Below are 27,861 nucleotides of genomic sequence, written 5' to 3'. Positions count from 1 at the left end.
GATTATATCCTGTCTATAATCATGTTATCGTTTCACAGCACAGGCTCGAGTGTGTCTAGCAGTCCTGAAAGGAACTCTGTCACCCTATAGCGTGGGTTCCATTGTGTCTGTGAATAGCCCCAGCGCTACAGTGGGTATTGTCTTCCTTAAAAAAGGGGAGTCAGGTTACCACGGCAACCGCAGGATGCCCACCCATGGGCCGCGAGACAGAGAAAGGACGCAGCCAGAGAAGGATGTAAAGAGAGCGAAAGCAGACAAAAAAAGGACTTTCCAGACCCGACTTCATTTATTTTCCATCTTCTTCTTCTTCTTTTTTTTTTTTTTTTAAGTCTGTTTGTTTTACAAACAGGCCTGATGGGAGCCTGGCAGTGGGTAAGCTCTCAGGAGGTGAGCAGTGTGTGCATGTTGACATCTATATAATGTACATTCCACTGTGGTGACTTTACTTCAGTATTATATCAAACACACGAGGCCATGCTGATCTCTCGGCTATTTTCATATATTACATAAATATATAATTCAATTTGAATTTGAATCTGAAATTATATTACAACAGGTCCGGTGTTGCGCAATGATCGCTCAGCATGTTGTACAGTTTGAGTGAGTCATTCTGTGTTTGGCAGTGAGGTCCGACAGCTGCAACAGCATAAAGAGGAGGGTCATGCGTGTTGCACTGCGACCGCGCAGGTAAGATTGAGCATCATCAGACTAATGCTTAGATTTAGCTGTGCTCTGCTCATTTAACTGAAGGACTTCATCCGCACATTATATTCCTGTATTTTAAATATGATATTTTTATAATAATAATAATAATATAAATTATTATTACAAGTAACTTAATTACATTTTTAAGCACTGAAATCTGAGCAATCTTGGCACGTTTCCTCCCACCATCTCTATTGCGCCCTCTAGTGGTTGCTTGGTGCTCTGCCTTGGTTTGTCTGCCTTCACTTTGCTGCTGCAGACCCTCTGGGTGCCACGAGAGTTGTCCACAGATGACCCTGCTGGGAGGTCCCCTGCTGAGGATCAGGGTACAAAAAAGAAGAGCCCATTTTAAGCATCGTTATAATGGCGGGGACACTGTACATGAAGAATTTAGCAGGATGTGTTATGTTACTTTTAGGTCAGCAAAGTCTGGGATTTCGTAGGTTGACGCTTCGCTTAGAGGCTCTTAGTACTCAAGTGCAGCGGCTGAGCACAGAGCGAGACGCTAAGATGACCTCAGAGGCCCTCCATATGCTTCTACAGAGGTACTAATACAACACCTGGAATTATGGAATAGTAAATGACCCATTATACACTTCATAGATACAGTATATAGATTTGATTATTGATCTTATATTGGTTTGGCAGCTTTCGACAGGACCAGCAAGGCTTGGCTCGTTTGGTGGAGAGGGAGCTGAAGAGGGTTTCCCAGAAACTGGACCAATTCAATCATTATCATCGTCCGCCTCAGGCAACGCAGACACGTGAGATTCACAAAAAAAACACGCAGGTCCCCTCAACCCCAATTTTTTTTTTGCGCAAATAGTTGACTTTGAGGTGTGTTTGATCAGCTGCATGAAAACTGTTTACACTTATGTCCAATATTTTAAATTCCTTGGCCAAATTTTGAGTTGAAATGAATTTGTAATTTGTGAATGGGTACTTTATCTATTAGCTTGGAATGGCACAATGAAGTTGGTCCTGGTAGAACATATGTATTATTTTCAGGATTTTTTTTGGTCTTCAAATCTTTGATTTTGTTAGTATCATGGCGCAATAATGCTTTAACATCGTATATATTGAAGGGGGGGAAAAAGTTAGGAAAAGCCTACTAGAACATCTAAAATTTATTTGGGGTTTATCAGAGGCACTTTAACTCATTCACTGCCATTGACGTCAAAAATTAATTAGAACTATTTCTATTAGTTGGCATTTTTTTCTACTTTTGTTAACAAGAGTATGAAAACCTAGATTTTTTTTAATTGTACATTTAGAACAGATATAACATTTATGATTAATCGTGAGTTAACCATTGAAGTCATGTGATTAATTACAATTCAAAATTAGCAGCGTTGGGCAATTAAAATCATAATTAAATGCATGACTTGATGAGTTAACTCATGATTAATCACACATGTTATATCTGTTCTAAATGTACAATAAAAAACAATTCTAGGTTTTCACACTCTTGTTAACAAAAGAGGAAACAAATGTGAAACTAATATAAATAGTTCAAATGAATTTTTGACGTCTATAACCGTCAATGGCAGTGAATTAATTAATTGGTGGCAAGGTGCCCTCTTAACATGAGTTTGAATGGGATTGTTTATTCTGAACACAGCCACATCCCTGTTATAAGTGGGTGTGCACACTTTTGCAACCACAAGATGTTAATTTTTTTACCACCCCTTTAGAAAATATTAAAAACATTCAATTGGGTTATAAGTTTTGAAATGATTTTTCTTGGTCTATTCATTTTTTTATCACAAAAATCAGGTTTTAGAAAACAGGGGTGTGTGGACTTTTTATATCCACTGTACAAGAAGTGAGAGGCAAATGCTGCTAAAAAAAAAGATCCTGCTTAGCGAAGCTGAGTTTTTCCACCGTGCAACCCCAGCTCGCGTCAGATTTGTGGTTTTCTCCAGTTCTAATCGACTAATTGGCCAATTGCGAGCGCCTCTGTGGTCGCCCTGCAGTGTGAGCCAAACGCTCACTTCAAAGCCTCCACCGCGAGAGAGGTTAACCACAGGGCCAAATTAACAAGCGTGTGAGAATGGATGTGAATGGGAGGGGGCTCTGGTTTAAAGGGCAACGAGTGCAGGTGCTTATGGGGAATGAAGTCTTTGGAATACCAGACCCCACCACCCACCTGAGAGGTGTCAGGTGAGAATGAGGTTACGCATGCTATGGTTGGCACGTAAATTGTGTGTGTTGGCCTCGGGGATGAGCGGGTGCACTCTCACCTCCTTGCTTGTCCATGAAAGCAGAGCCACACAGGCACACTTGTCGACATGATTACAGTGCATGCTAGGGTGGGCAAAGTTATGCGCATTTCATTTTTAAAAACGACCGCACATTCGTCATCAAAGTAAAATGAGATGTCAAATAGTAATAGTAGACATACAATAATATTCACATGCATATGTTCTTTATCCTCTGTGAAGAATGACTACATTCTAGTTTTTCCTTTTTTTTTTAGTGCCACTTACATTAGTTGTGAAAATCATCTTTGTTTATTTCTACATGACTATTATACTGCTCCCAGGTGTCTAAGTCGCGCACACTGGAAGGCACAAATTAATTGTATACATTTAAATTAATTATTTTAATAATATATGTTTGTACGAAGTACAACTATATAGAGTGCTATTAGTATTTCTCTTACTGTAAAAACATTTGAATTTTTTCCCCCATTTTTTGGGGGTGAGGCTGGATTGGAACGGATTAATAGCATTATTATTAATTTCAATGGGGAAAGATGATTTGAGATAAGAATATTTTGAGGTATGACTGTGGTAATAGACATGAATTCAATTCAATTAAAGTCATATTTCAAGGCACCACCCAATTGAAATAATGTTAAGCGTATGTATACATTTATTTATCTATTATTTAGTTTATATTGGTGACTCGTTTAGTTATTAAATTATTTAATACAATAATAAAAAATATCAAAGTTATAGAATTTTTTATTTTATTTATGTACTTATGTGCATACATTTATACATGGAAATGTGCAGTAGCCGGATGTTACTCCTGGGCCAAACTTTGCCCACATTAAGTACGACGCAGGAGCCTTTTCATAAAACTTGTCCACTCATACATTTGCCAAGGGAGCCACCGTGCTGTTTTAAAGCTCATGGGCGATGCGTGTTATTTTTCTTATCCTCTCTTATTCCTTTTACTGGGTTTGCTTTACACAGAAAAGGAGTGTTTATTTTGGCAAAGGCCAGAATTGTAAAAAGCGACTGTTTGATAGGACGCAGGTGGATCAGGTGTGTGTGTGTGTGTGCGTGAGGTGTTAGTTACACTTGATTGACATTGGTGAGAGGTTCGGGGGGGCTTACGGGAAGTCCGCACACTGCCTCTGCTTTTAAATTCTATTACACACCCACACACACAGGCGTGCCGCACACTGATGGTTTATTATGTTATTATGTCCATTTTTATTTGAGAGGACATTTTATTAGGTGCAGTCTAATGCAATCCAAGACAGAGCCATTGTTGAAGTCAAATGTTTTTTTTCCCTTTTCAAATTATAAACTGAACATTTTTATCTTTGTAAAGACAACATTTTGCATCCTGTTAATTTTCTTTAAGCCTTCCTGTTGCTTATTGCAATAATAATGAAAAAAAAAAAAAAGGTCTTTCTGATATGTTCTCGTCCCCTTTAGGGTCCAAGGAGGCATGTGTGGTACCTGTGGATACTGCATATCCAGCGTGTTCAGAGAAAGTTGAGGTGAGAAAGTGTTTTTTTTTTTTTCTCAACATAATGTTTAGATATTGACATTCTGAAACTTGTAGTGCGCCTATCGTTTTGATTCAATGCTCGTTTATCTCAAAGTTCCTGCAGGCCAAATGGACGTCAGACCCCTGCTACGCCTTTTATGGAGTAGATGGTACTACCTGCTCCATACTGACCTACCTCAGCCAAATAGAAAACTTCTGCCCCCCTCCTCAACCTGGCCGAAACCATTCTTCTTCTCCCCCTTGGCATCAGATAGTTCAGCCCTACGCAAAGAAGGTACCCAATCAAGTAAAGGTGTTAGAAATTACGTGGGGACTCGATTTGAGCTGCTTGATTTTTTTTTTGGCCTCCTTCACACTAAGAAATGCTGGGTTGTTTTCTGAACCCACTTGCTGGGTAGCTTTGGATTTTAAATAGATTGGGTTACTTTTACCCATGGCTCTGTTAATAATTTCGACTCAGCAGATTGGGTTTAAGACTGAAGTTGGTCGCCATTTTGAACAGTTTTGTTCTTTTTTTGAAAATGTTAGTAATAAAATTAGTATTATTTTTAACCACAGCTATACTGGTAACCACTTTTTGGTGGCTTTAACTCATTATTATAGGTCGTTGTTTCCCAGTCGTTGGGTTATTCACATGTGTAGGTCAAACATTCTAAAAACAGTTGAATTAAACAATAACCCATTTTGGGTCGAAAGGGACCAATCTGCTAGGATCAATTTTGGGATTGTTATGTACAAAATGACCCAAATATTATTTCAAATTAGAACAACACAGTACAAAACAACCCTCTTATTCTTTGGGGTACAAATATAAAATGGGCCCTTTTTGAGCCAAATTGTTTTATGTTGTTGTTTTTTTTAGTTTGACCCAACTGCTTTTACAGTCATCTGTGTTGGGTATACAGTAAATAATCCAGCATGATCTCAGTCCCTTTTGGAACACTCTAAAACAGTTGGGTCAAAAATATACCAACGACTTACTGGGTTATTCAATCAACTTTTTTTTTTGCGTTATTCAATTAACCCAAAAAGGGAACTGAATAACCAACAAAATAACCCCAAAATTGGATTGCTTTGTGGGTCATTAATTAAATTTGGCCCAACATTTTGGGTTAAATAACTCAAAGTTGGGCCAGTTAATTTTTGACCCAATTCAAACAGGTTTATTCAATTACGGTACCCCAAAAAGTTTGGTGCATACTTACTTACAGAATTTTGCTGCATTTCCCACAGGCGGCGATCCGGACGACCATGAGTTCACTCTATGAGGTCCTCGGCAACATCAGTGGCCCCGCAATCAGATTCATGCGCTCCAGAGTGGAAATGATGTCCGAATGCTGGAGACGGGCTGCTCTCGTGATGAGGCAACACAGCAACAACACACACACAGCTCTGATGAAGGTTAGAACTTATTTACAGTGCATCCAGAAAAGTATTGACAGTCAGTTACTCACATTTCGTCATGTTACAGGCTACAGCTGTATTCCAAAGTGGATTTTTTTTCCTCTCAAAATTCTACACATTACGCAAACAATTATAATTTTTTGTCTAAGGGCCCATTTTTGCTAATGTATTTATATATAAAAAAATAAGTAATACATTTGTAACAAATTATGTGGGAAAAGTGACATGCTGGGCATAGTTCATAGATTGCATTGTATTATACTCTAATTAAAGCCAAAGTCAAGGTAATGTGCACTCCAAAAACAGTTGGATCAATAATGACCCAATATGGGTCTAATAGGGACTTCCAATAAGATGGGTCAAAATGATGAACCCACAAAACAAAAATGTTTTGCGCAAAAACCTTAATTTTTGGGTTTGTTGGGTTGTTTACTGGGTTATTCATTTGACCCAACATTTTGGGTTAAACATATAACCCCAAAAGTTGTGTATTTTCCATTTTTTGACCCATTTTGGATAATTTTTTGATCCAAGTGTTTTTATAGAGTGTGACCTAATCCAAAAAACAGGTCAGCTGTGACGTTTGGTGTACACTTTGATGTCAATTTCAGTGGACAGCAAAGAGCGGTAGAACGTCAACATAGTAATTTTAAGTTGAGTTTGGAATATTTTGCGTTTTTGAAGGATCCTTGTGTAGTTTCTCACTTTTTTTACTCGCAACTGCCACCTCTGGCCCAAAGTCGAACTGCAGCATCCCAACTGTGGTAAAGTTAGCAGCTCATGCGTGCAGCGTCGTACGCTAGCTAACACCACAGGCTAATGCTTGCAAAACGCCAAATGTGGAGCATGCATGACGTAGAAAAAGCTTTCATATTAAGTTTCTTTTCAAGAGTATTTGTGTTGACGCGTAGGTGCTGCTTTACCCCGGCGCTCTGGCTGGCGGCGCAGGCCAACATTTCCAAGCCACGGTGGAAAGAGGCGGTCCCCTTGGAGAGCTGGTTCAGTGGGCAGACCTCAGCGCCTGTTTGACCATATTGGGCCACCATGTGATCCTCACCACCTCGCAGCATCACCTCCACAGGTGGGCAACCAACATCTGGCAAATATTATTCGATTAGAAGATTTGATGCGCAATGATTTGAGTCAATTGTCGTTGGATGGTTAAGCCTGATAGGCGCCGCTCCCGGCCGCGGCAGCTGTCCAATCAAGGGGCCCCTGACGTTTGACCTCATCTATACTGACTACCATGGTCTTGCGCACCTACAAGGAGCCATGGGCCTGGCTTTCCAGCATTATCAGTAAGAGTCAATAAATATACATTTGTTTATGTTAGTGTAATATTGTTACGCGATCATTTCATAGCAGCTTAATTAACCATGTTAGCATTTATGGTTTATGATGATTAGAAGTCGTGTTTTTAAATTGCATTTATGAAGCTGTAATTTACCAACGTCACCACTAGGTAGTGCAAACACACTTCTCATTGTGTTTTCATCCATTTGTGGAATTCATGAGGAAATCCAAACATATTTGATGACAGGTGGATAAAAAGGTTAATTAGCTAGTGGAAGAGCCTTAAAGGGATACTTGACTTTCGAGCCATTTTCAGCTGTAAAAAGTTAATATTTTGTGCAGAATTAATTTGATACTACAATTTGAATATAATAGCTTTAAAAATAAAATTTTCCACTTGGTGTCGACTGAAGATGACATCACCTGTTCTGAGGAAATTGTTAATGAGTAACGACCAATCACGGTTCACCTGTTTACTGGGTTTGGTCAGCAAACTCAGTTACGATTGGTCATAAGCTGCTTCCTTATGCACAGGTGATGTCATCTTCAGTGGAAAACTTTATTTTAAAGCTATTTATTGTTCATGAAAAAAATGAAGTTATTAAAGACAAAATCGTATCTTCTGACTCAAGTATCTCTTTAAATTGTTCACTATACGTCACTGAATAGTTGAAAAAAATATACAATATTTGTAGTACACTCTAAAAACAGTTGGGTCAAAAATGGACCGATCCTCTTTTTGGGTCAAAAATTGGGTCATTTTGTATAAAACAACCCAGCAAGTTGGGTCAAATTGACCCTTAAAGTGGATCGGTCCATTTTTGATCCATAATTGGGTTACTTTTGACCCAACTGTTTTTAGAGTGTCGAGAAGATGTTTGAGATAATTTGCAGCTTCTTTCAAATTGTTACCAAATATTAACAATATACTTCCAAATTTGTACTATAGATGCCGTTTCAGGATCCTGGACTCGTTTGGCACCGAACCAGCGTTTAACTTGGGCAGTTATGCGCGTGCCCGTGGCTTTCAAACACTGTGGGGTAGCTGGGGCCTCCAACCTCTGCAGTACATGACCATGTTCCGTAAGTTTGTGTTATATGATCAGTATTTGTGCATGCATAATGCAATAACGGCAATGAAAAACGTATTTCGTATTTATCCATGAGGGCCCGCTCACATACTTTAAGGTATTCTCATCATGAGAATTAATAGCCATGGTTAAATGAACTGTCAGTCCAGACAGAACTTTCAGTCCAACACCTCTCACCGTCACCTTTCTCTGGCCTGCCGGCGGATGGAAGCGAGCTGGACGCGTCGAGATGAGTCGCTCGGCATCCCTCAGCATGGAACGTGTTTATTTGTCTTGCCGGAGGAGGCGAGAGTGAGGGATAGGTGTTAGGTTTAAGGGCCACTTAGAAGAAAACAGCGGTTTGCTTTTTCTGCCTCACAATCGAGAGGTTCTGTGTTTGAATCCGTTCTGCCCACACACACCAGCAGAGTTTTTAAACTAGAATGACACTTACACCTATGCAGGCACATTCCTGCATCTCTTAGGTAAATACTCATCCCTCACACTTCACTCAGTGAGTCGGAGGGAGGTGGGCAAGGCAGCTGACTATCCAAACAGTCAGAGGTGGACTTCTTATTTGTGGAGAGTTCTTATTTCCACTATCAGCTGTTTTTTTTCTTCTTTTTAACTCATTCACTGCCATTGGCGGCTATAGATGTCAAAAATTCATTTGAACTATTTCTATTCAAATCAACCCCCCCCCCCCCCCCACACACACACTTTTGTTAACAAGAGTATGAAAACCTAGGAAAAAAATGCACTATACATTTAGAGCAGATATAAAATTTGTGATTAATCTTGAGTTTAAATAATTAAGTAACTAAACAAAAAAGAAAATATATATAATATAAAAGAGGCGTCAGACGATTGCATTTTTGATTGTAATTAATCGCATGACTAATAGTTAACTCATGACTAATCACATTTTATATCTGTTCTAAATGTACAATACATTTTTTTCTGGGTTTTCATACTCCTGTGAACAAAAGTGAAAAAAAAAAAAGTCAAACTAATAGAAATAGTTCAAATACATTTTTGACATCTATAGCCGTCAATGGCAGTGAATGAGTTAATGGTTGATCATGTGAAAATGACTTACGAGACATTTCATTTCATCAAAATTCTGAACTATTTCTATGTAGCGCACACACCTGATAATTCCTTCCTGGGCTTTGTAAGTGAGGATGCGGTGAGAGTCCAGGAGTCGGACCTCAACAGGAAGGAGAAGATTGCTGTCATTTATGGCAAACAAGAGTACATGTGGCAGGTAATGGAAATAAGTTATAATGTATATTATTTAGGAGTGTCAGGCGATTAAAATTTTTAATTGTAATTAATCGCATGACTTCAATAGGTATCTCACGATTAGTCGCAAATTTTATATCTGTTCTAAATGTACAATAAAATAGTTTTTTCATACCTAAAAGTGGAAAACTATGGCTGCATCCTTTGGTTATTGATACAGTAATTTCATGATAATTCATAAAATTGAGTTAAAATTCAAAATATGTACTGTACTTAAAAAAAGAAGAAGTGTGATTTGATATGTGTTGAAGCCAAATTTTCTGCCACTAGATGGCATAATTGCATTTGTAAGATGGCGACAGCTCAGTGCGTTTTTCTTTTCATATTAAGAGCTATCTAATCTTTAACATGAAGTAACTTGTGAAATTCTCCACAAATGTATGCATTATTGTTAAATGTATTACTGCAAATTTTTGACGTGGACTTGTCTGCTGTTTTGCAACTGAGATTCCCTCAGTACAGGCTTTCCAAGTAAGGGTCATTAATCGCGCGTTTAAAAAAAATTGTGGCGTTAAAGAAAAAAACTTTAAATTAACGTGCAAATTTTGACACCCCTCATTTTTATTTTTTACTTTTGTTACTCAAGTATAGAATTTAAGTATTTTTCCCTTCAAGATGAAAACCATGCCATCTTTTGCTTCCCCCTCCTCCTGTGTAAATATTTTAGGGGCTTTTAGAATATGTAAAAGTGATCAGCGAAGAGCTGGAAACCCACGCAACGGTCTACCAGCCTCCTGGGCACGTCTCCACCATACCCACCTTTGTAAAGAACCACGGCCTGCTCTCTCAGGAACACTTTCTGAGACTCCTTCGCAGAGCCAAGGTCAGCCCATCACAAAATCCATCCATTTTCTATATCGCTTATCCTCTTTAAGACCACTGGCGCATTGGATCGATCTAACTTTGGGGGGGAGAAGCGGCAGTAAAACAGGCCAATACTTGCACCCTATCAGGTTTTTGTAGGTCTCGGTTTCCCCTACGAGGGTCCAGCGCCCATCGAGGCCATCGCCCTGGGTTGCGTCTTCCTGCAGCCGCGGCTCAGCCCGCCTCACTCCTCGGACAATAACGACTTCTATAAAGGAAAACCAACAACGAGAAAGGTACACGTTTGAGTAAATTGATTTCAAATGTGCTAAGAGTGATTGATTTTCAATTACAGATCTCCTCCCAGCACCCGTATGCAGAAGAATTCATTGGCAGACCTCATGTGTGGACAGTGGATGTGAGCAATAAGACGCAAATACGGGAAGCAGTCCAAGAAATTCTACGCTCGGAGGTAACGCTCAATGTTTTCGTAACGAGGCGTAACCAAGACGAGTCTCTAAAAGGAGCGTTGCACTTTTGCAGGTGAAGCCTCTAACCCCTCGAGAGTTCTCTTGTGAGGGAATGCTGGAACGGGTTCATCAATATATCACACAACAGGTAAAGCCTCCTATAGCTATATATTAGATGGCGTATTACTTTATCAATACACAGTAGTGGGAAGTAACAAATACTTATCTGTACTTGACTTGACTATGTGTTTCACAAATATTAATAATATTATTTTGTATTTTTATGGCAGTTACGTTGCTAGCATGAGTTGATAGCGTATTGCTCAAAACGAAATGTTACCGGTTTGATGTGTTTTTGGAAATCAATTCATATATGAGCAGTGAAATGAACGGTCAAATTCCTTATTTTTTTTGTTTTTTTGTTGTTGCTAATTCGAGTTAAATAACCAACCAAGAAACTATCATAGCTAACAAATTAGCCACCTTAGCCAATATGCTGCTGGTAAGGCTTTACTCAATCAACAATGAAGTCAATTTCTCATAAATTCAATAATTGCCTGCATTTATTCAAGCACAATTTTCAGCAGTAAGGTGTACATATCATTAACAACCCAATGTGATTATTATTATTTTTTTTATGAACCTCGTCCATCCAGAATTTCTGCACTCCATCAGTCAGCACGTGGCCACCAGAAAGTGCGCTAAGGGTGCATATGGGTCCCCTCGGTCAGTCATGTGTAAGCGTGTGTGCACGCGCCTCGTTGGTGTGTGAACCGTCTCAGTTTCATCGCCTCAACAACCTGGATGCTTTTGCAAGGTTAGAATCTTTTTCCCTGAGTTCCTTTTTTCTTGTCTTTGTTATTTTTTTTATTTCAATCTGTTCTCGTCAGCTCTGTCCCTTGCGTCAGCCAATCAGCTCCTTCCGACGACTCATCCTTTTTCCTCCATCGCTCTATTTTGCAGGCTTGCGATCGGTTGTTCCAGCATGGCACAGGAAGTCAACCACATCTTCCCCGCCTACACCCCGTGGGGTCGACACTGTCGCCTCCAGCAGGAGCCGCTGCTGTTCAGCTGCGCCGGTTCGGACCCTTCTCACCGCCGCCTGTGTCCGTGCAGAATTTACCAACCTGGACAGGTTGCACTCAGTCCTTCCAATTTAGACTTGTAGGGCAGTGTTTCATAAATTTTATTGAGCCAAGTTTAGATTACGTTTACATCTTTATTTATTGAGAAAGACGACCAATATTTTTGCAGTCACTTACAGTAGTTGTGAAGCTCCTCTTTGTTTGTGTCAGTATATCTGTATTATACTGCCCCTGGTGGCCAACGTGTGCACATCAAAATTGTTATGGAACAAATTTTTAGGCTATAGAAACTTCTGTTTCATTTCTATCGGTCAGTAGAATTTATTACTTTATTTATTGATATAGTGTCTATGCTCATTGTTTCCTAAAACATGAACATTTGAAGTGATAAAGCCACAGATTATTATTTTTTTGTTGCATTGTTATTGTGATCTTATGATTGACTGATTTATGTTTACGCCAACACTTATTTGGTAGAATTTTGTCATGTTGTAAATTAGGTAGTAAGTACATTATTTTATATTAATCTGTGGTTCATTTGCCTTAAAGCAAATCTGATATTGTTTATTGTAATACAGATTAATGTGTGCTTGTGTTATTAAAATGTACATAGGAAGAGGATCTTGAAAAAAAAAAATCGCATATTAAATCGCAATAGTGAGGGGGGGTAAAATGCAAAATCGTTCAGCCCTTCTTTTAAGCCGAATATTTGCAGTACAGTGAGGATGATTAGCCATCTTTTTCTTCAACTCGGGAAATCATTTGCTCGTACTTGACGATGGAAGGATGATGGATTCATCTCTTCCATCGTTTCCCCTTGTCTCTATTTCACTGTCTCTTAATTACGGCGAAAGTCGAACCCCTCTTTTTGGGTTCTGGATCACGCACAACTAGAAATGGATGATACGGGTCACATTTGCATGGTTCCTTGATTCCTGGTGGGCTGTAAATGATGGTCCCGGGCCTCTTAGGAGATAGCGTGACAGCCTAAGTGATGAGGCTCATTATCGCAGTGAATCACGAATAACCTCTGGGTGCCTTTGGGTGGTCACTGCCATATGACCGTGATTATATTGTCATATAAACCGCCACTTCCCAACTGTCTTGGCTTTGTTTAACTTCCAAGCCCCCACTAGCGAAGGCCCGGCCCGCACTGTTTGTCTTTCCAACACATATTCTGTCAGTAAAGGCAGGATTCATGTTTACTTGAGTGACATGATGAGAAATTATACTTTTAAATGGCTCAGTTTTAGGTTTACACCCGGGGTGGGCAAAATATGGCGAGGGTGGGGGCGCACACAGTCTGTCGTTCTTTGATCTGGTCCAAAAGTTCATGATCTAAATAGAGCCGTGCCATATTTGTTGTATTAAATTAGAATTTTGATTTTAAAAAATTGGTGACTTAAAATGAAATAAATAATATTATTTTATTATTATTATTATTATTATTATTATTATTATTATTATTATTTTTAAATTCAGTTACCTTGTTAAATTGGTTTAATTAATGTAAAAAAAAAAATCTAAAGTATTTTTTTAAATGAAAATAGTCAACTTTCACTGCTAACATTATTTAAAATTAATAATTAATTTATTATGATTAATGATTAAATAATTGGTTACATAATTATTAATACTGGTTAATTACCAATAATCCAAATAAATATGAAAATGAATTACATGCATTTTAAAATCGTTTTGTTTGTTTTTATGGGTTTTATTGAACATATAAACATAAAGAAAACACAACAAAACACATCACAAGTATAAAATATAAGTTGAAGTAAAAAAGGAAAACAAGAGTTTATATGTTCAAAAGGCGTAGGAGGAAGTTAAAAACGTATCTAGTCCTACCCCTTGAAATTGACAATACATAGCAAAACTATTTTTTTAATCTCAACTACTTGCTTAAAACTGCTGGGTTAAAAACACACACCAAAAAACCCAATATGGATTAAAAAAAACTTTAAACCTCAAAACTGCTGAGTTAAATAACCAATATGGGTTGAAAAAACAAAAAACAAAACAAATATGGGTTGAAAAATATTTGTAATCAAGCCATTTTAAGTGTAAATATATATATATATATATATATTAGCAATTTTAAGTGTAAAAAAAAAAAAAGTTAAAATGGCTGGGTTAAAAATCATCGTTCACTGCTCATGAAAGAAACAAAAGATAATGTCCAAGATCCAGGCCATAATAAACCTTGTAAGTGATTGGTGCTGGCTCAACATGCCGCAGCTGCGTCAGCCAAAGCAGCATCAACAAATGTTGCTGTTTCAAACTGGAACGGATGGGAGACTTTTCTCGGAATTGACGCGTTGGCCGACGTTTATTGGCAAAAGGGGAAAACTTTTCTCACTCCGATGCGCTCCGTGCGACCGGAATATATTGTCGCAGTGGGATGGGGCCGTGCTGCAAAAAATGATGATGTCATCACTGGGCTTGAAAGGGCCCGTGTAAACAACAGTTCTGATGACTTTGGTGGACTGTGGTCAATTCGTTTGGCTCTCTCACATGTGAATTCTGCTTAATTGTACGAGCCGCCCAACGACGATGAAAGAGGACTTGTGTTTAAACGAAGACGAAATAAAACTCGGAGGTTAAGTAAGTTATGGCAGATTTTAACGTCAGAATAAGCAATTTTTTTACATGCACATGAACTTTTGAATTTATTTTTTTTCATCTATACGAATGACCCTGGCCCATCTTTCCAAGTGGCAGCTGCGTGCCAGCTCGTCCGTGTTGAAATAACCATTAGACGGTGTGAAAATAAGAGATGATTGATGGAGCAACCCGAAAAGGAAACACGAACTGGGGTCACATGCTGACAGACAGCGTGGAATGTCGACGGCACGCTCCGCTACAGGTTCAGTATTGTACATTTTACATATGGAACAGGAAGTCTTGAAGGGCTTTTCTTTAACCTTGAAGAACTGGAATGTGGTGTCCAAAGTCACACAGCCAAGAAAAACGTATACTATATACAGTACACCAGTTTCATATGCATACGGGCATTTTGTTGATATCTATCTAAGAAATGCTGACTAGGACAAAATCTGCATCACTTCTCTGTTCTTCCATAACTTCCTAAAAGGAGATGGCGGGGGGGAAGAGAGTGCCTTAATCCCATGCAGCTGCTTTTATTAAAACGTGTTATTGGCGTGCCAAGATTGTAATGAACAACTAAAAAGCTCCTCACTGGAAGCCAATAAAATGCCGACAGCAAACGTTTGGCTTGCCTACAGTGCCTCTGGAAAAAGCAACAAAAGTCATCTTAATTGATACTTGCTATTACAGACTGTTAATAAGAATACATCAAACATGAATGAGTGAGAACACGAAGGCCAAAAGAGCTTCCCGAACAGTCCAGGGTGGCCAAAGTCAGCTGGGATCGGTTCTTGCGCACACTCGAGTGCCCAAAATAAAATTGATAGTTTCTAAAAAATTTGTGACATTTTTGTTTGTCAATGATTTTAAAATACTTTATGTGTCATGGCTAAGGCTCAGGCTGATTGGTCCTGCAGTTAACATTTGTGGCACCAGAGGGCATCATTGCCACTCCAAGTGTAATCATGGCCAATGTCAAAATGTATTAAAAAATAAATAAATAAAATGTTAAATGTGTATTGTGATAATGGAAAAATGTCATTTGGATGTATTTAGCTGCAATTTGAGAAATTACTATTTTGTAAACTAGATTAAAAATGTTAAATGTACTGTATACAGGTATACAGTATTTAAAATGACCATATATCGCTCTATTCTATCTTATGTTACTGCATATGATTTAAATGTCATGACCTGTTTTTTTAATTAAATTAGTATCTAATCTCATCACATGCTCGTCTGGTGCCTTGAATTTCTGTCAGTTTATGGCTTCTGTTTACGTAATACAATAATTTATATACTTTTTTAAATTACTTTTTTTTTTTATTGAAATAATTAATTAGATGTAATTTTCAGATTCAGTTTAATTAATGATAATTGAATACAATTATTTATTTATTATTATTATTTTTTACTAATAAAGTACAATTTTTATTATTTAAAGTAAATCATTTAACCAATTATTCAATTAGATTAACTCGTAGCCTAACGTTTTTAGTAAAAAAGAAAGAAAGAAAGAAAGAAGAATAATTTAAAAAACATTTAAAAAAGAAAAGAAAAGACATTTACAATTAAATTTTTTAAATTATTTTATTTGCTAACAATGAGTTAAAATAACTATGCGGTTAGGCTAGTAGGCTAACAAATTAAAACTTTTGAATTCATTTGAATTTTGAGTGCCAAAAATATTACATAACTCTTGATAACCCTCACCAGGCGGTGTGTGGCTCTTTACTTTGCCCACTGCTGTTCTCCAAGATGGAGGAGGCCATCGTGAGTAAACGCAGCGCAACTTGCCTCCCACGAAATCTTTTGCCATCTTTCATCCCACACCTCTAAACAGCCTTCATTTTCTGGAGGCCCATAAATCCACTCTTATTGTCCCATAAATGGCTCCTCTTGGGGTGGGATTTATAGTGAGGAGTGGCAATGGGCTGTGCAGCGGGGTGGTGTGGGGGGCGGCAGCCCACCTTTTGATGTCCTTTCTACTTAAGAGGCGCTGCAGACACGCCTGCACATATGCCGCGAGGTGCCTGCGCCACACACCGCTAGCGTGCGCGGGCGCGTTAAAAGCTATGAAACGACATTTCTGCTTTCAGTCAGAGTCATGGGATGGAACAGGCGAGCAGGGTGGTTGGCGTTAAGCGCTGCCACTTCCTCTGATGTCATGAAAGCCCTCCGTGCAGGGGGTCTTTCAAAGTCTTGTTCCCCCCGCCTCACCCTAACCCACGCCGATCCTGACCTTTAAAAAACGAAAGAATGAGGCCTTTTTTGTGGTATTAAAATGGAATAACAAGGGCCGATGTTTTAATCTGGGTGGGCATGCGCTTTTTTCTTCATGTGGATTTTATTATACACGCACGGCGACTGAGCATATTTCATTAGCGGAGTGATTAACAGCGATGTCACTATGACATGTTGTAAAAGCCCTTCAGAGTCGGATGACAAACTGAAGGGAAAAGTTGTTACGAGGAAGGTGGTCCACCGCAGGGAAGGCAGTGCGTGTTTGATTTTGACTTTAATGCCTTCTGGATAGTTGTTGTGAGTCAAAACGGGAAGATTTAAATTGGAGATGAACGCAAGAAGAAAACACACCCGTTAGCAATGGGAAAAATAAGCTGCTATTATATTTTTAAGGGGAAAAAAATTGTTTGACTTTTGGCGTTACTGAATTAGTTATATGGCGGTGTTTCTCAAACGAGAGTCCGTGGACCCCGAGTTGTCTGTGGTGTAATGGGAAGGAGTTAGGAAATATAATATATACAAAAGATTCTATGACATTTATAAAAATTGTACTCAAATGTAACCATTAGCTACCTCAACGACAGAGGATAACAGGCTATCAAGCTAGCTACTGTATTCAGACAAAATATATTTTTGCTTGGGTAAGGAACAATGATGACATTTCAGCATCAAACTGTGCAGTCATTTTTGCTTATTAAACTGCCTTTGAAAAAATTATTGTTGCTAGCCTAGCATACTAGAAGTCAGGCATTCTCTGCGAGCTGCTAGAAGCTAGCTGCAGGCTACTAGCCGCTAACGCCAGTAACTGGCGCCCTATTAAACAACGACAACAAAATTAACCAGCATTTTTTCTTCTTCTTCAATGAGTCAATAAACATGATTTTGGGATGATAATGTATTTATGTTGCTGGGAAAATTCATTAACTTGCCTCGTTCAGGTTAGCTTTTCAAATGAAGCTAATGTTAAAAACAAATGAACAATATTGATAAGCACACTTCAGAAGAACGACAGAGTTGACTTAAAAGATCACTTCTTTTAACACTAAGTGAATTTGTGAATAGCAAAGTGCAAATAGGCCCGGGATTCACTGTAATATTTTATATGACTCCATACAATTCGCTATCATTCGTCTCCAGCTGCCAATCATTATTGGAGAAGAAGATGAGGCAGATGATAGTGACACAGGCAGCTGTAGGCCGGTTACCACGGCGATGACAGTCGCCAGCCCAGGTGCGCATGCAGCTGGAAAGTCAAGGAATGTGTGTGTGTGTGTGTGTGTGTGTGTGTGAGAGATGTTTGTGATGCTGGTATCGCTGAAGACAGACATGAGGGAGCTGCTATTGAACGCACAGGTGCGTCGAGGATGAGGAGGGCGTGGGAGAAGGTTTGAGAAAGAGCGGAAGGGGAGATCAACGGCGATAAGGAAGCGGTTGCAACGTCGTCTGCTCATTGGCGGGGGGGGGGGGGGGGGGAGTCACTTGAGTCTAAACACACCGAAATGAGCGAAGAGATGACATCATTGCAGCCATGGCGATTGGATGACATCGGCTAATTGTTAAACTTAAGTCCCACAGTCTTTTACATGTTTACCTCGTCCTTCCATAATTCTCAATTGACTCAAACAATTCCAACTTCACACTGCTTAAAGCAAAACTCAACACTTATTCGACTTTTTTTTTTTTTGCTGATAAACTGTATAAACTGGTGTCTACATGTCCTGGTCATTATTTTTTTTACATTTTAGTACATGTTTGTTTAAAGCTTGAATTCGGGGCAAAAAACGTGTGTTTGTTGCCATCTGAAGGTTAAACATGATACGTACGGACGTAGCCGCCCCCACCACCCACCGGCTCATTCTCGTACACGCCTCCTTAAACGGCTTAGTGAGTTGCTGCTGTCAATCACAGCCAGACCACGCCCGACCCCCTTCCTATTCGCAACCCAACGGTCCTCCAGGCAACGAGCGCCGATTTCAAATCTTAGTGCGGGAGGGGTGGAGCAATAGTTTGACTTCCTGTTGAGTCATCCTTTAAATCAGTGGTCCTCAACCACCGGGCCGCACAGTTGAAAGAATAATAATAATAATAAAAAACATACTGCACTTCCGGTTGATAGATTATCCGAGGCTTAAAAATATTTTATTTTGAAAAGTGACCAGATTCTCTCTGTTTACGACGGACTCTGACACATGTCAAGATGCAAATTCTCTCAGTCGCGTAGCGATGATGCTAATTGTCAAGTTAGCAAAATGAGTAAAAAACAGACATATTTGGAAAGTTTCTTTGCAATGGAGAAAAAGTCCCCCATGCATGATGGCCCGCTCTGCGGCGAGCTTCTCTTAATTTAGCATTATCGTGAGTGAGTTACTCTTGGAATTCAGATTTGTTCAGGGGGTGCCCTGTTGGCTGTCCGCAAAAGTTGTGGACTTGTATGAACCGGTCCATGGTGGGAAAAAAAGGTTGGGGACCACTGCTTTAAATCATTTAGAGCATCCAAGGAACTAGATCACATTCCCAAAACATCCACAAACAAATTCACAATTCAATTGAAGAGATATATTTTTATATTTACCTCCAGCTTCCACATCTCTTTCAGATTCCAATTCCAATTTAATTTTCATTTTATTCAGGACATTTTGGGAACTATTTTTCACATCCTAAATTTCCCGAATTTTTCAGTAATATTGATCTCCTTCTTCGGCATTTCTCGAAACATTCAAACCATTCCAACTTCAAATAATTCAGCTCATTCAGGCTAATCTCTTTGGAATAATTCATCACATTGCTTAAATCCTAACATTTTCCGCAAAAAAAAAAATTCAAATTAAAAATTACGATTTTACACATTAACCTCAATCGTCCACATTTCTTGACTGGTTCAAACCATTCCAACTTTCACAGTATTCAACATTTTCTATAAATTCCTAACTTGATGGGGATATTTTACAAATGTACCTCTATCATTTAAATTCTGCATTTATTCCCATTCTTACATTTAACATTGTTTTTTGCATTTTTACATTTCAACCACTATTTCACCTCTTCAGCCCTCACAAGAAATTTCTAGAGAAAATCCACTTTCTAGTTTTTATTGCTCTTCCACAATGCAAAAAACGCATTCCAACTATGCTGCACCTGTGAGCCAGCTACAGACGCTGGCCACACCACCTTCTTTCTTTTCTTCCCTCTTCCATTCTCATGCATTCTCACCTGGGAACATTCCAACCCCGTCCGAGCTAAGGCTGTTCCCTCTCTGGGGAGCACCATCACTCGCCACTTGGTGATAACCGGCACAAAGGAGGCCTTGGTGGCCCCGGCTGAGGCCGCAAAGACGTGCGCCCCCATTGGCGAGCGAGAAGAGGAGAGTCCCCCGCTCCCCTCCCTTGACTTGTCCCGATTCCCAGTAGTCCTCCATCATTCCCGCCTCCCCGGATGATGAAAACCCTGTCAGTGCGGATTAGGGAAGAGTGGCGGGCATCACCTGGGGCAATGACAGCAATAGAAGCCACGCTACGTCCGTCTTGCTTTCAGCTTGTGTCACTTGAGGGCAATTTGGGGATTTGGAATCAAATGAGAAGATTGAAGGCGCTTCCATTCATGGAAATGAAACTATAACACACTTCTTGATGATATTCTGTCATCAAGTAATAATGAGAAAACATCTGTTTTATTACTTCTTGACCAGTGTTTCCACTGCCTTTATTGAGCCAAGGCACATACTCAACATTAGAAAAATCTCAAAGTATACAAAGTGAGACCTTGACTTTGATGTTTAAAACTCATTCACTACCATTGACGGTTATAAACGTCAAAGATCCATTTTAACGGGGCTGGAATTTAATGAGTTAATTTTTCCCCCGGCGGGGTTTCTGAACCTCACTCGCCATCAGTACACAAAAACTAACCAGTCCAAAATGGCGACGAACAAAATCCAATCTTCAATCCAATCTGCTGGGTCAAAATAAAATTAATCCAAATTTGGGTAGAAAGTAACCCAATCTTCTTAAAATCCACAGTTCCCAAACAAGTGAGTTAGGGAAACAACCTTGCATTTTATAAGCGTGTAATAGTGTACCCGTTCTTTGGGTACTGTACTCAAAACAGCAAACATGATGGTTGAATAGGACAAACATATTCCACATCTAACACCGAAACATCTCAGGATCTTTTAACTCATTCACTGCCATTGACGCCTATAGACGTCAAAAATTCATTTGAACTATTTTTATTAGTTACAATTTTTCCCCCCACTTTTGTTAACAAGAGTATGAAAACCTAGAATTTTTTTTATTGCACATTTAGAACAGATATAACATTTTTGATTAATCGTGAGTTAACTAGTGAAGTCATGCGATTAATCACAATTAAAATTTGTTATCACCCTGACGCCCCTAATTTTTAATAATCGTATTTTTTTTAATCGTGAGTTAACTAGTGAAGTCATGCGATTAATTACAATAAAAAATGTAATCACCTGATGCCCCTAATTTTTAATAATCTTTTCTTTTTTTCTAATTATGAGTTAACTAGTAAAGTCATGCAATTAATTCCAATTAAAAAGTTTAATCACCTGACGCACCTAATTTTTAATAATCTTTTCTTCTTAAAAAAATGATTAAAAAAATTAAAGAATATTAAAAATTAGGGGCGTCAGGCTATATATATATTTTTTATTGTAATTAATTGCATGACTACACTAGGTTAACTCACAATTTTATATCTATTCTAAATAAACAATAAAAAAAAATCTAGGTTTTCATACTCTTGTTAACAAAAGTGGAAACAAATGTTAAACTAATAAAAATATTTTAAATGAATTTTTGACATATAGAGGCATCAATGGCAGTGAATGAGTTAAAGGGGAAGTCAAGCTTAAACATTTCTTGACAATAATATTATGTGACCTCACTAGTCTAAACATGACATTCCGATTAATATTACATTTGTGGAATAAGAGTTATGAAGCAAAATCCAGCCATTTTTATCCATCTCAGGGGGCGGCCATTTTGCCACTTGCTGTCGACTGAAGATGACATCACAGTTGCTCAGGTCTTGGGTAACAACCAATCACAGCTCAGCTTCAGAAAACAGGTGAGCTGTGATTGGTCGTTGCCTGAGTCCTGAGCAACAATAATGTCATCTTCAGTCGACAGCAAGTGGCAAAATGGCCACCCCTTGAGATGGATAAAAATGGCTGGATTTTGCTGCTTAACTCATATTCCACTAACACAATACTAACCAGAATACAATATTTAAACTAGTGAGGCTGCATAGAACATATTTTTGTCAATAAAATTTTTGGGGGGTTGACTTCCCCTTTAACACTGTTCGCAAAACTCAAGTCTATATCGTGTTATTTTCACCATCCATCATATGGAATACATCAACGCTCATTCCTTCCTCTGATTCTAATTTACGACGACGGTTCTCGTGCTTTTCTACGACTTTGTCAAATCTGGAAAATTCCTCTTCATCCGCTAAGAATCTGGAACCTGTCATCGAGACTTTTATGACATCCACATTTAACTACTCGCCGTATTCCTGTCTGTCTCAATTGAAATTCTCAAAGACTTCAACGAGTTAATCAGTGCCAACACACGCCAATGGAAGCCTCCCAATGTAGCGCCGCCTCTTTGGTTACGCGTGCTATTCAAATTTGAACGGCTCGTGATGACATCACCGACTTAGCGAGCGTAACGAGGCTCCAGTGTAGGCTGAGATGTTTGGGCTGAGGTCTGGTTCTAATTGTCAGGTCAAGGCTAAAAGCAAGAGACGCACGGGCCTTTGGAGTCGGGGCCCCAACGCTCTGCAGCGACCTGATGGAGGAGATCACAAACTCTTGTTCCCCCCCCCCCCCCCACAACCACTTTCACTTCAGTCACATCTTGGCATTCTTTTTAGTGTGCCAAGCAATTTTACTTGGTTTTCAGTTTTTGATTTTAATTTTTTGTTAATATTATATACCATTACAAAAGATATTTTTTCCTTTTTTTTTTATGTTGGTCCAGCATAACTAACAGTATAATTGCATAATAAAAAATACTTGCTAAAAATTTGTTTTTCTTGTTTACTGTGTAAAACATTAAAATTTGCTTATGCCTCATTTAATTTCAAATCATAAAATTGTGAAAAATTGTTACAAGCAAATATTTTAGTAGACAACAATTCTCCAAATTATGTTAAGAGTGAAAGTACGTGCTTGAAAAACAAAATTCCAATCTTAGTACCGATTTTCTGCCAAAATGAAAAATATTAAATTGGCACACTTTATTTAGGCTACTAAATGGTGTGGCGGGACCAAATCTGGGCCCTGCGCCTGGAGTTTGACAACTGTTTCCAAAAGGTTGTCTTGGAGAGTTTCTTAAATGAAAACCCACCATTTAATGTCTTTCTGATTTAATAATTGGGCACATTTGATTTAGCGTGTCATATGAAACAAAAATAAGGACTGATTTACAGTGGAAACTGGGAATCCCCTGCCAATCGGAACCACTTGACACAGAACGCAGAGGACTCAGATGGAGCACTGAAGGATTGTGGAACAGAGACAGAGGGATGAGAAGCTGGGTGGGGGGGGGGGGGGGGGCAGCTGAGGGACGGATAAGCGTAATTCCGAGGAGGCTGGCACGGAAAAAGTGTCTTGATCTCCGGTGGGAGAAAAAAAGGACCTGAAATCGATTTCATGGAGGAGCGGGACACAGAAGGAAGAAAAAGAGAAAAAGTGGGTGTGTTTGTTTGTGCGAGCATGAGACGGAGTGTGGATTTAGCGCAGGGGAAAACAATGGATGACGGAATGAGACTAGCCCATCAAAGAGGAGAAACACACGAGAAACAGAATTTTGTTGTTGTGTAATGTATATTATATATATATATATATATATTATTGAACTTTGTTTCTATATTGAAGCGCAATGCTAATGCTCAAACTCCTTAGCGTTAGCTTCAGGTGTTGACTTACAGTAACACTACATAAAAGAAAACATGGCTAGCCAATAAAGGCTCCCATGTTTAATCAATTAATCATGAGACAAACTAATAAAAAAAACAAAAATCAACAACACACTCTCCCATGCACGTTTCGCTGAAATACCACATCAAAGTTTCACTATATAAACATGTACAATTATCATACCAGACCACCATTACCTTTTACTTACTTTTGATCACACGCACCCCCTGGAGAGCAATTGAGCACCACCATGGTTGTGCGCACCACATTTTGCTAATCCCTTGCTACTACGATGCAACGTTTTGAGCTTATTCACACGGTCAGAAATGGATTTAAGACATTTATGCTTTGTGTACTTGCAGAAAATATATCAATAATAATAAATGTAAATATTAAATACATAAATAAAATAATACAATATAACAATTTTAAAACTAAAAGATTCAATGGAAGTGCATTATTTACAAGTTAAATACAACTGAATGTACTTACCAAGTGTACTGCACTGGTTAAAAAAAACAATTATGCACAATTTGAACATTTAATTCAGCAATACTTTTGTGTACCCCTAGAGGGAGCTTGTGCCACACTTTTAACAATCGCTGCCATATAGCAAATATGGAGTCATATACTCAAAGAATACACATCAAATTTGAAAATAAAATATAGAGCCGCACTTGTTGACTGCCTTTGATGACATTCACGGACTTTTCCTGCAGTTTGGTGCTCTGCTGCTCGTCTTAACTTCCCTTTGCCCTCCCTTCTTCCCTTCTGTCGCTCTCGTTCCTCACTTTTTTTCCCCCTCTTGGCATGAGCAGCAGCATCTCTTTTAAGGCGCACGTCAAGGGAGCTGTCTGCCTTTTTCAAAGGCCTTTGTGTCCAGCCTTTCTTCCCCTTAATTTGGTTTCCCCAAAACACTTTCCCATAGCACGGCTGTCTCGCCCGTCCACCCCCCTCGGCACTCGATCTCCAAGCTGCTTATCATTTCATACATTTAAAATCAGCAAATGTAATACAATGTAATATTTTGGAAACATAAAATTATTTTGGGTTTAAATGAATATATTTTTGTACTGAAGTATCCATCTATCCATTTTCAACCTTGCTTATCCCATTCAGAGTCGCAGGAGTGCTGGAGCATAATCCAACTGACTTCAGGCAAAAAAAGAAAAAAAAGAAAAAAAGGCTTACACCTGAACTGGTCACTCGTCGGTCACAGGTCACAGGATAAAAATACCAAATTAATACTTAAATGTACCTTACTTTGAGCAGAGCCTCGCTCGCATGTCATCCCTCCACTAGAATCTTCCATCACGCTGCTGTTCGCTGTCAATCCGGCTGTCAGCCATCAGGTGAAGGCAAACGCCTGTGAATTTGATATATTTTAATATTATAGATTCTACGTAGGAGTCAGAACTGGAGAACAACTTGACACATACAAAAAAAAAAAAAACTTACAAAATCAAATACAAATCATAGTCAAATTTAATGGTGCACCTGGCTCTCCACAACGTCCTTGGCATCCCAAACACTTTCTTTCACCATGATTTTACGGCCATCCAGTATGGGTATCCTCTGGGACTATCCTCTCAGCCGTCTGAAGGTAAAAGAAAAAAATCTATTGTTAGTCTTATTTTTCATAACAAGTTAAAGAAGAGATGTGAAAAGTTGTGAGAAGAGATGAAAGCCGGCGTAGGCAAACAACGTGTGGAAACAAGCGTGCGGCGTGTGGTCCCTGGTGGGGGCCAAGTGACGCCATTTGTTCCTCGCATGTGTTGCGGTAGTGTCCTCACCTCCGGCGAGCACATGTGCTTTTAATCCACCGAGCATGGATGCACTCCTTCGCTCCATCTGCATCCCTTTTTTCCCCTTCTCTTGTGTCTCTTCACCAATCCCAATGCATCTCAAGTCAACTTTCCCATAGAGATGAATGGAAATGCCAATAATCCGTTTCAGCCTCGTGCTCCTGAACCTAAATTTCTGCAGTTCATAATTTGATGTAAACAATTATTATGAGGATATACATGGCACATTATGTGAACATGGAAATCGTGACTGTGAGTACTTTTGCCACCTCTGCTGTCAAAATAAAGTCTAGCATGTCTTTTGTTTTCCCATCACCCTTTTTTCCAACCCTTTGTGATTCCCTCAAGGCACCAACTTGTCATCCTTTCAAAAGTTTTCCTTACGGGTCTCACAGCAGACTGGATTACCGTACTGTACTTCTCTGGTCTCTCACATCCCTCACAACAATAAAATAAAATAAAAAAAAACATCCCTCTGCTCTCCAGGGATGTGAGGGTGTTTGGAGTTGTTTCTTAAAAGCAGAAGAAATCACAGCAACACAATGAGTCTTTTTGGAAATACTGAAAGGCTTGGAATTCCGAAATCTGCAGAGGATCGTCTGTGTTTGGACACAATGTCACCTCGTTACAACTTTTAGAACTATTAGATAGCTAGTCAGTCAGTCAGATAGCTAGTCAGTCAGCTATCTATCTAACTAGCTAGCTAGCTAGATAGCTAGCTAGTCAGTCAGCTATCTATCTATCTCACACTTAATGTTTTCACACCTCCAATGAAAAAACACATCCTAAAGTTTCTCAATTCTGGAAAGTGGTTTTCATTAGGACCTTGTGTCCACTTCTGGGATGTATTTGAAAGCCGAGTGCGGGTCCCAACAGAATAAGTCCAACACTGTCAACAATGGGATATCATTACAGGGACAATCGCGAGATGAGATGTTCTTTAAAGGCTCGCATTACTGTAACTCTCCATTTGGATGATGGTTATTGAGCGTGATATGTTCTGGGTCACGGCAAGTGCGCTGCTGAGACGAGCGGCACAATGGGACGACATTTGCTTCTCATTGACCTCCACGTTCCTCAATCTCAAGCCTCGCCTCGCACAGCATCTCCAGATCTCCGGGTGGCAATTTGGATCGCTCTCACTCTCCCACCTTCCTCGCACATATGCAGCCTTGCACCTTTGGCCCGCAAGTTTTTTTTTTTTCACGTACGAATTTAACCGACCATCAAAGCGCACGCAGCTGGGATCCAGAACCATGACCTGGGACCACAACTCTAAGGAGACTTCCTCTCCAGAGCCACATTAGAACTCTTGTCTAAAGCTATGTGGGCTATAAATCTGACAGGTTCAACCTTCGATCCATAGACAATTACCCTTGTAAATTGAACAGAATTCATCTCAAATTGAAGAAGAATAAACACAGTTAATCCGGTGCAGGATTAGAGGGATACAACTCACTTTTGTTAAACTTTTAAAATACCCTTCAGTTCAATTAAGTTGGTCAAATTGGATAATTTCTCATCGTACATCTGATAACCTCTCAAGGCACTTATGCAGCACATTGGTTAGAAATCATTGGTCTACGAAACCCTTGATGCAGGTTCCAAAAAAACCCCATTAGTTTTGTTTGTTTTCCAACTCACTCCATTTAGTTATTTTAGTGGAATCTTGTTTTGACATATTCTTCTTGGCAAATTCAGAATCATTTAATTGCCAAATTTTTCGAGTTTTGAGGGAGTACTGCACGAAAACAGACACTCGGAAAGACATTCATTGCACATTCTGGAGTAAATGTGAAAAAGAAGCAGAAATCACGCTCCATTTTCCACAATCAGTTAAACCTGATGTCAAACAACTCAGTGAAATTGTCCATTTATTTGGTTTCCAAATGAGACAGGCCACTACTTCAAAGAGATTGATTACCTCAACCAAGCATGCATGAAATCACGAGACATAGTTTCAGTCGCAGTGGAATTATGGCAAGCGCTGCCTTTTTGGAGGGGCGACCTTTCACGGCGGTTCAAGAGCAAGGCCGTGCGCGCACACACATGCACGCTGCATAGCTCAGACAGAAGCCCCCCCCCCCCCACTCCACCCCGTCCCAACCCCCTTTTTTAGTCTGTTTGTGTAAGTGAAGACTCAAAGCGGAGAGAAGGAATGATGATGGAATTGTGTGTGATTGGAGACTCCAAGGAAGAGAGAAGCAGTTGACAGCGTCGTGATGGCCGTGGGCTGGAAACAATTTGAAGGAGGTGGAAGGGAGGTAGGGACGAATTGAATACAAATGCCCTACATACAAGTGTCCTGGTTGACCTGAGCTGCCCTGGAACACCTTCTCCACAAATTCGCACCCTGGCCAAAGG

The 27,861-nt window shown here is 39.3% G+C and overlaps 1 protein-coding gene and 1 long non-coding RNA gene across 5 annotated transcripts; one reads left to right on the top strand and one right to left on the bottom strand.

Annotated features, from left to right (window-relative positions):
* Positions 1-248: 248 nt before the first annotated feature.
* Positions 249-12,140, top strand: LOC147156639 (alpha-1,6-mannosylglycoprotein 6-beta-N-acetylglucosaminyltransferase B-like). 2 transcript variants are annotated; one of them, XM_086064465.1, is made up of 18 exons: positions 249-387; positions 624-687; positions 913-1,031; positions 1,124-1,250; positions 1,354-1,469; positions 4,380-4,444; positions 4,550-4,729; positions 5,689-5,856; positions 6,771-6,940; positions 7,026-7,157; positions 8,102-8,235; positions 9,365-9,489; positions 10,195-10,350; positions 10,481-10,627; positions 10,687-10,803; positions 10,875-10,949; positions 11,458-11,618; positions 11,765-12,140. In XM_086064465.1, the coding sequence occupies exons 2-18, from the start codon at positions 662-664 to the stop codon at positions 11,967-11,969; spliced, it is 2,223 nt and encodes a 740-aa protein (XP_085920591.1). In that variant the 5' UTR covers positions 249-387; positions 624-661; the 3' UTR covers positions 11,970-12,140. The 2 variants fall into 2 exon arrangements, with proteins under 2 accessions (XP_085920591.1, XP_085920592.1); XM_086064466.1 differs by having other exon boundaries at positions 361-387; positions 965-1,031.
* LOC147156638 (uncharacterized) lies at positions 312-27,319 on the bottom strand. Of its 3 annotated transcripts, XR_015091699.1 has the most exons (7): positions 25,486-27,319; positions 25,190-25,289; positions 24,951-25,058; positions 9,374-10,599; positions 6,783-6,955; positions 5,665-5,803; positions 312-1,019 (listed from the first exon to the last, which is right to left on the bottom strand). It is a non-coding gene; the product is annotated as an uncharacterized LOC147156638 (long non-coding RNA). The 3 variants fall into 3 exon arrangements; XR_015091698.1 differs by having other exon boundaries at positions 5,661-5,803; positions 25,190-27,319; XR_015091697.1 differs by having other exon boundaries at positions 25,190-27,319.
* Positions 27,320-27,861: the final 542 nt, after the last annotated feature.

Source organism: Leptonotus elevatus, chromosome 20 (genome assembly GCF_054856555.1).
Source record: "Leptonotus elevatus isolate MCC_2025b chromosome 20, RoL_Lele_1.0, whole genome shotgun sequence".
Taxonomy (NCBI): domain Eukaryota; kingdom Metazoa; phylum Chordata; class Actinopteri; order Syngnathiformes; family Syngnathidae; genus Leptonotus; species Leptonotus elevatus.
Note: the sequence above shows the minus strand (reverse complement) of the source record. Positions and strands in the feature narration are given on the sequence as shown.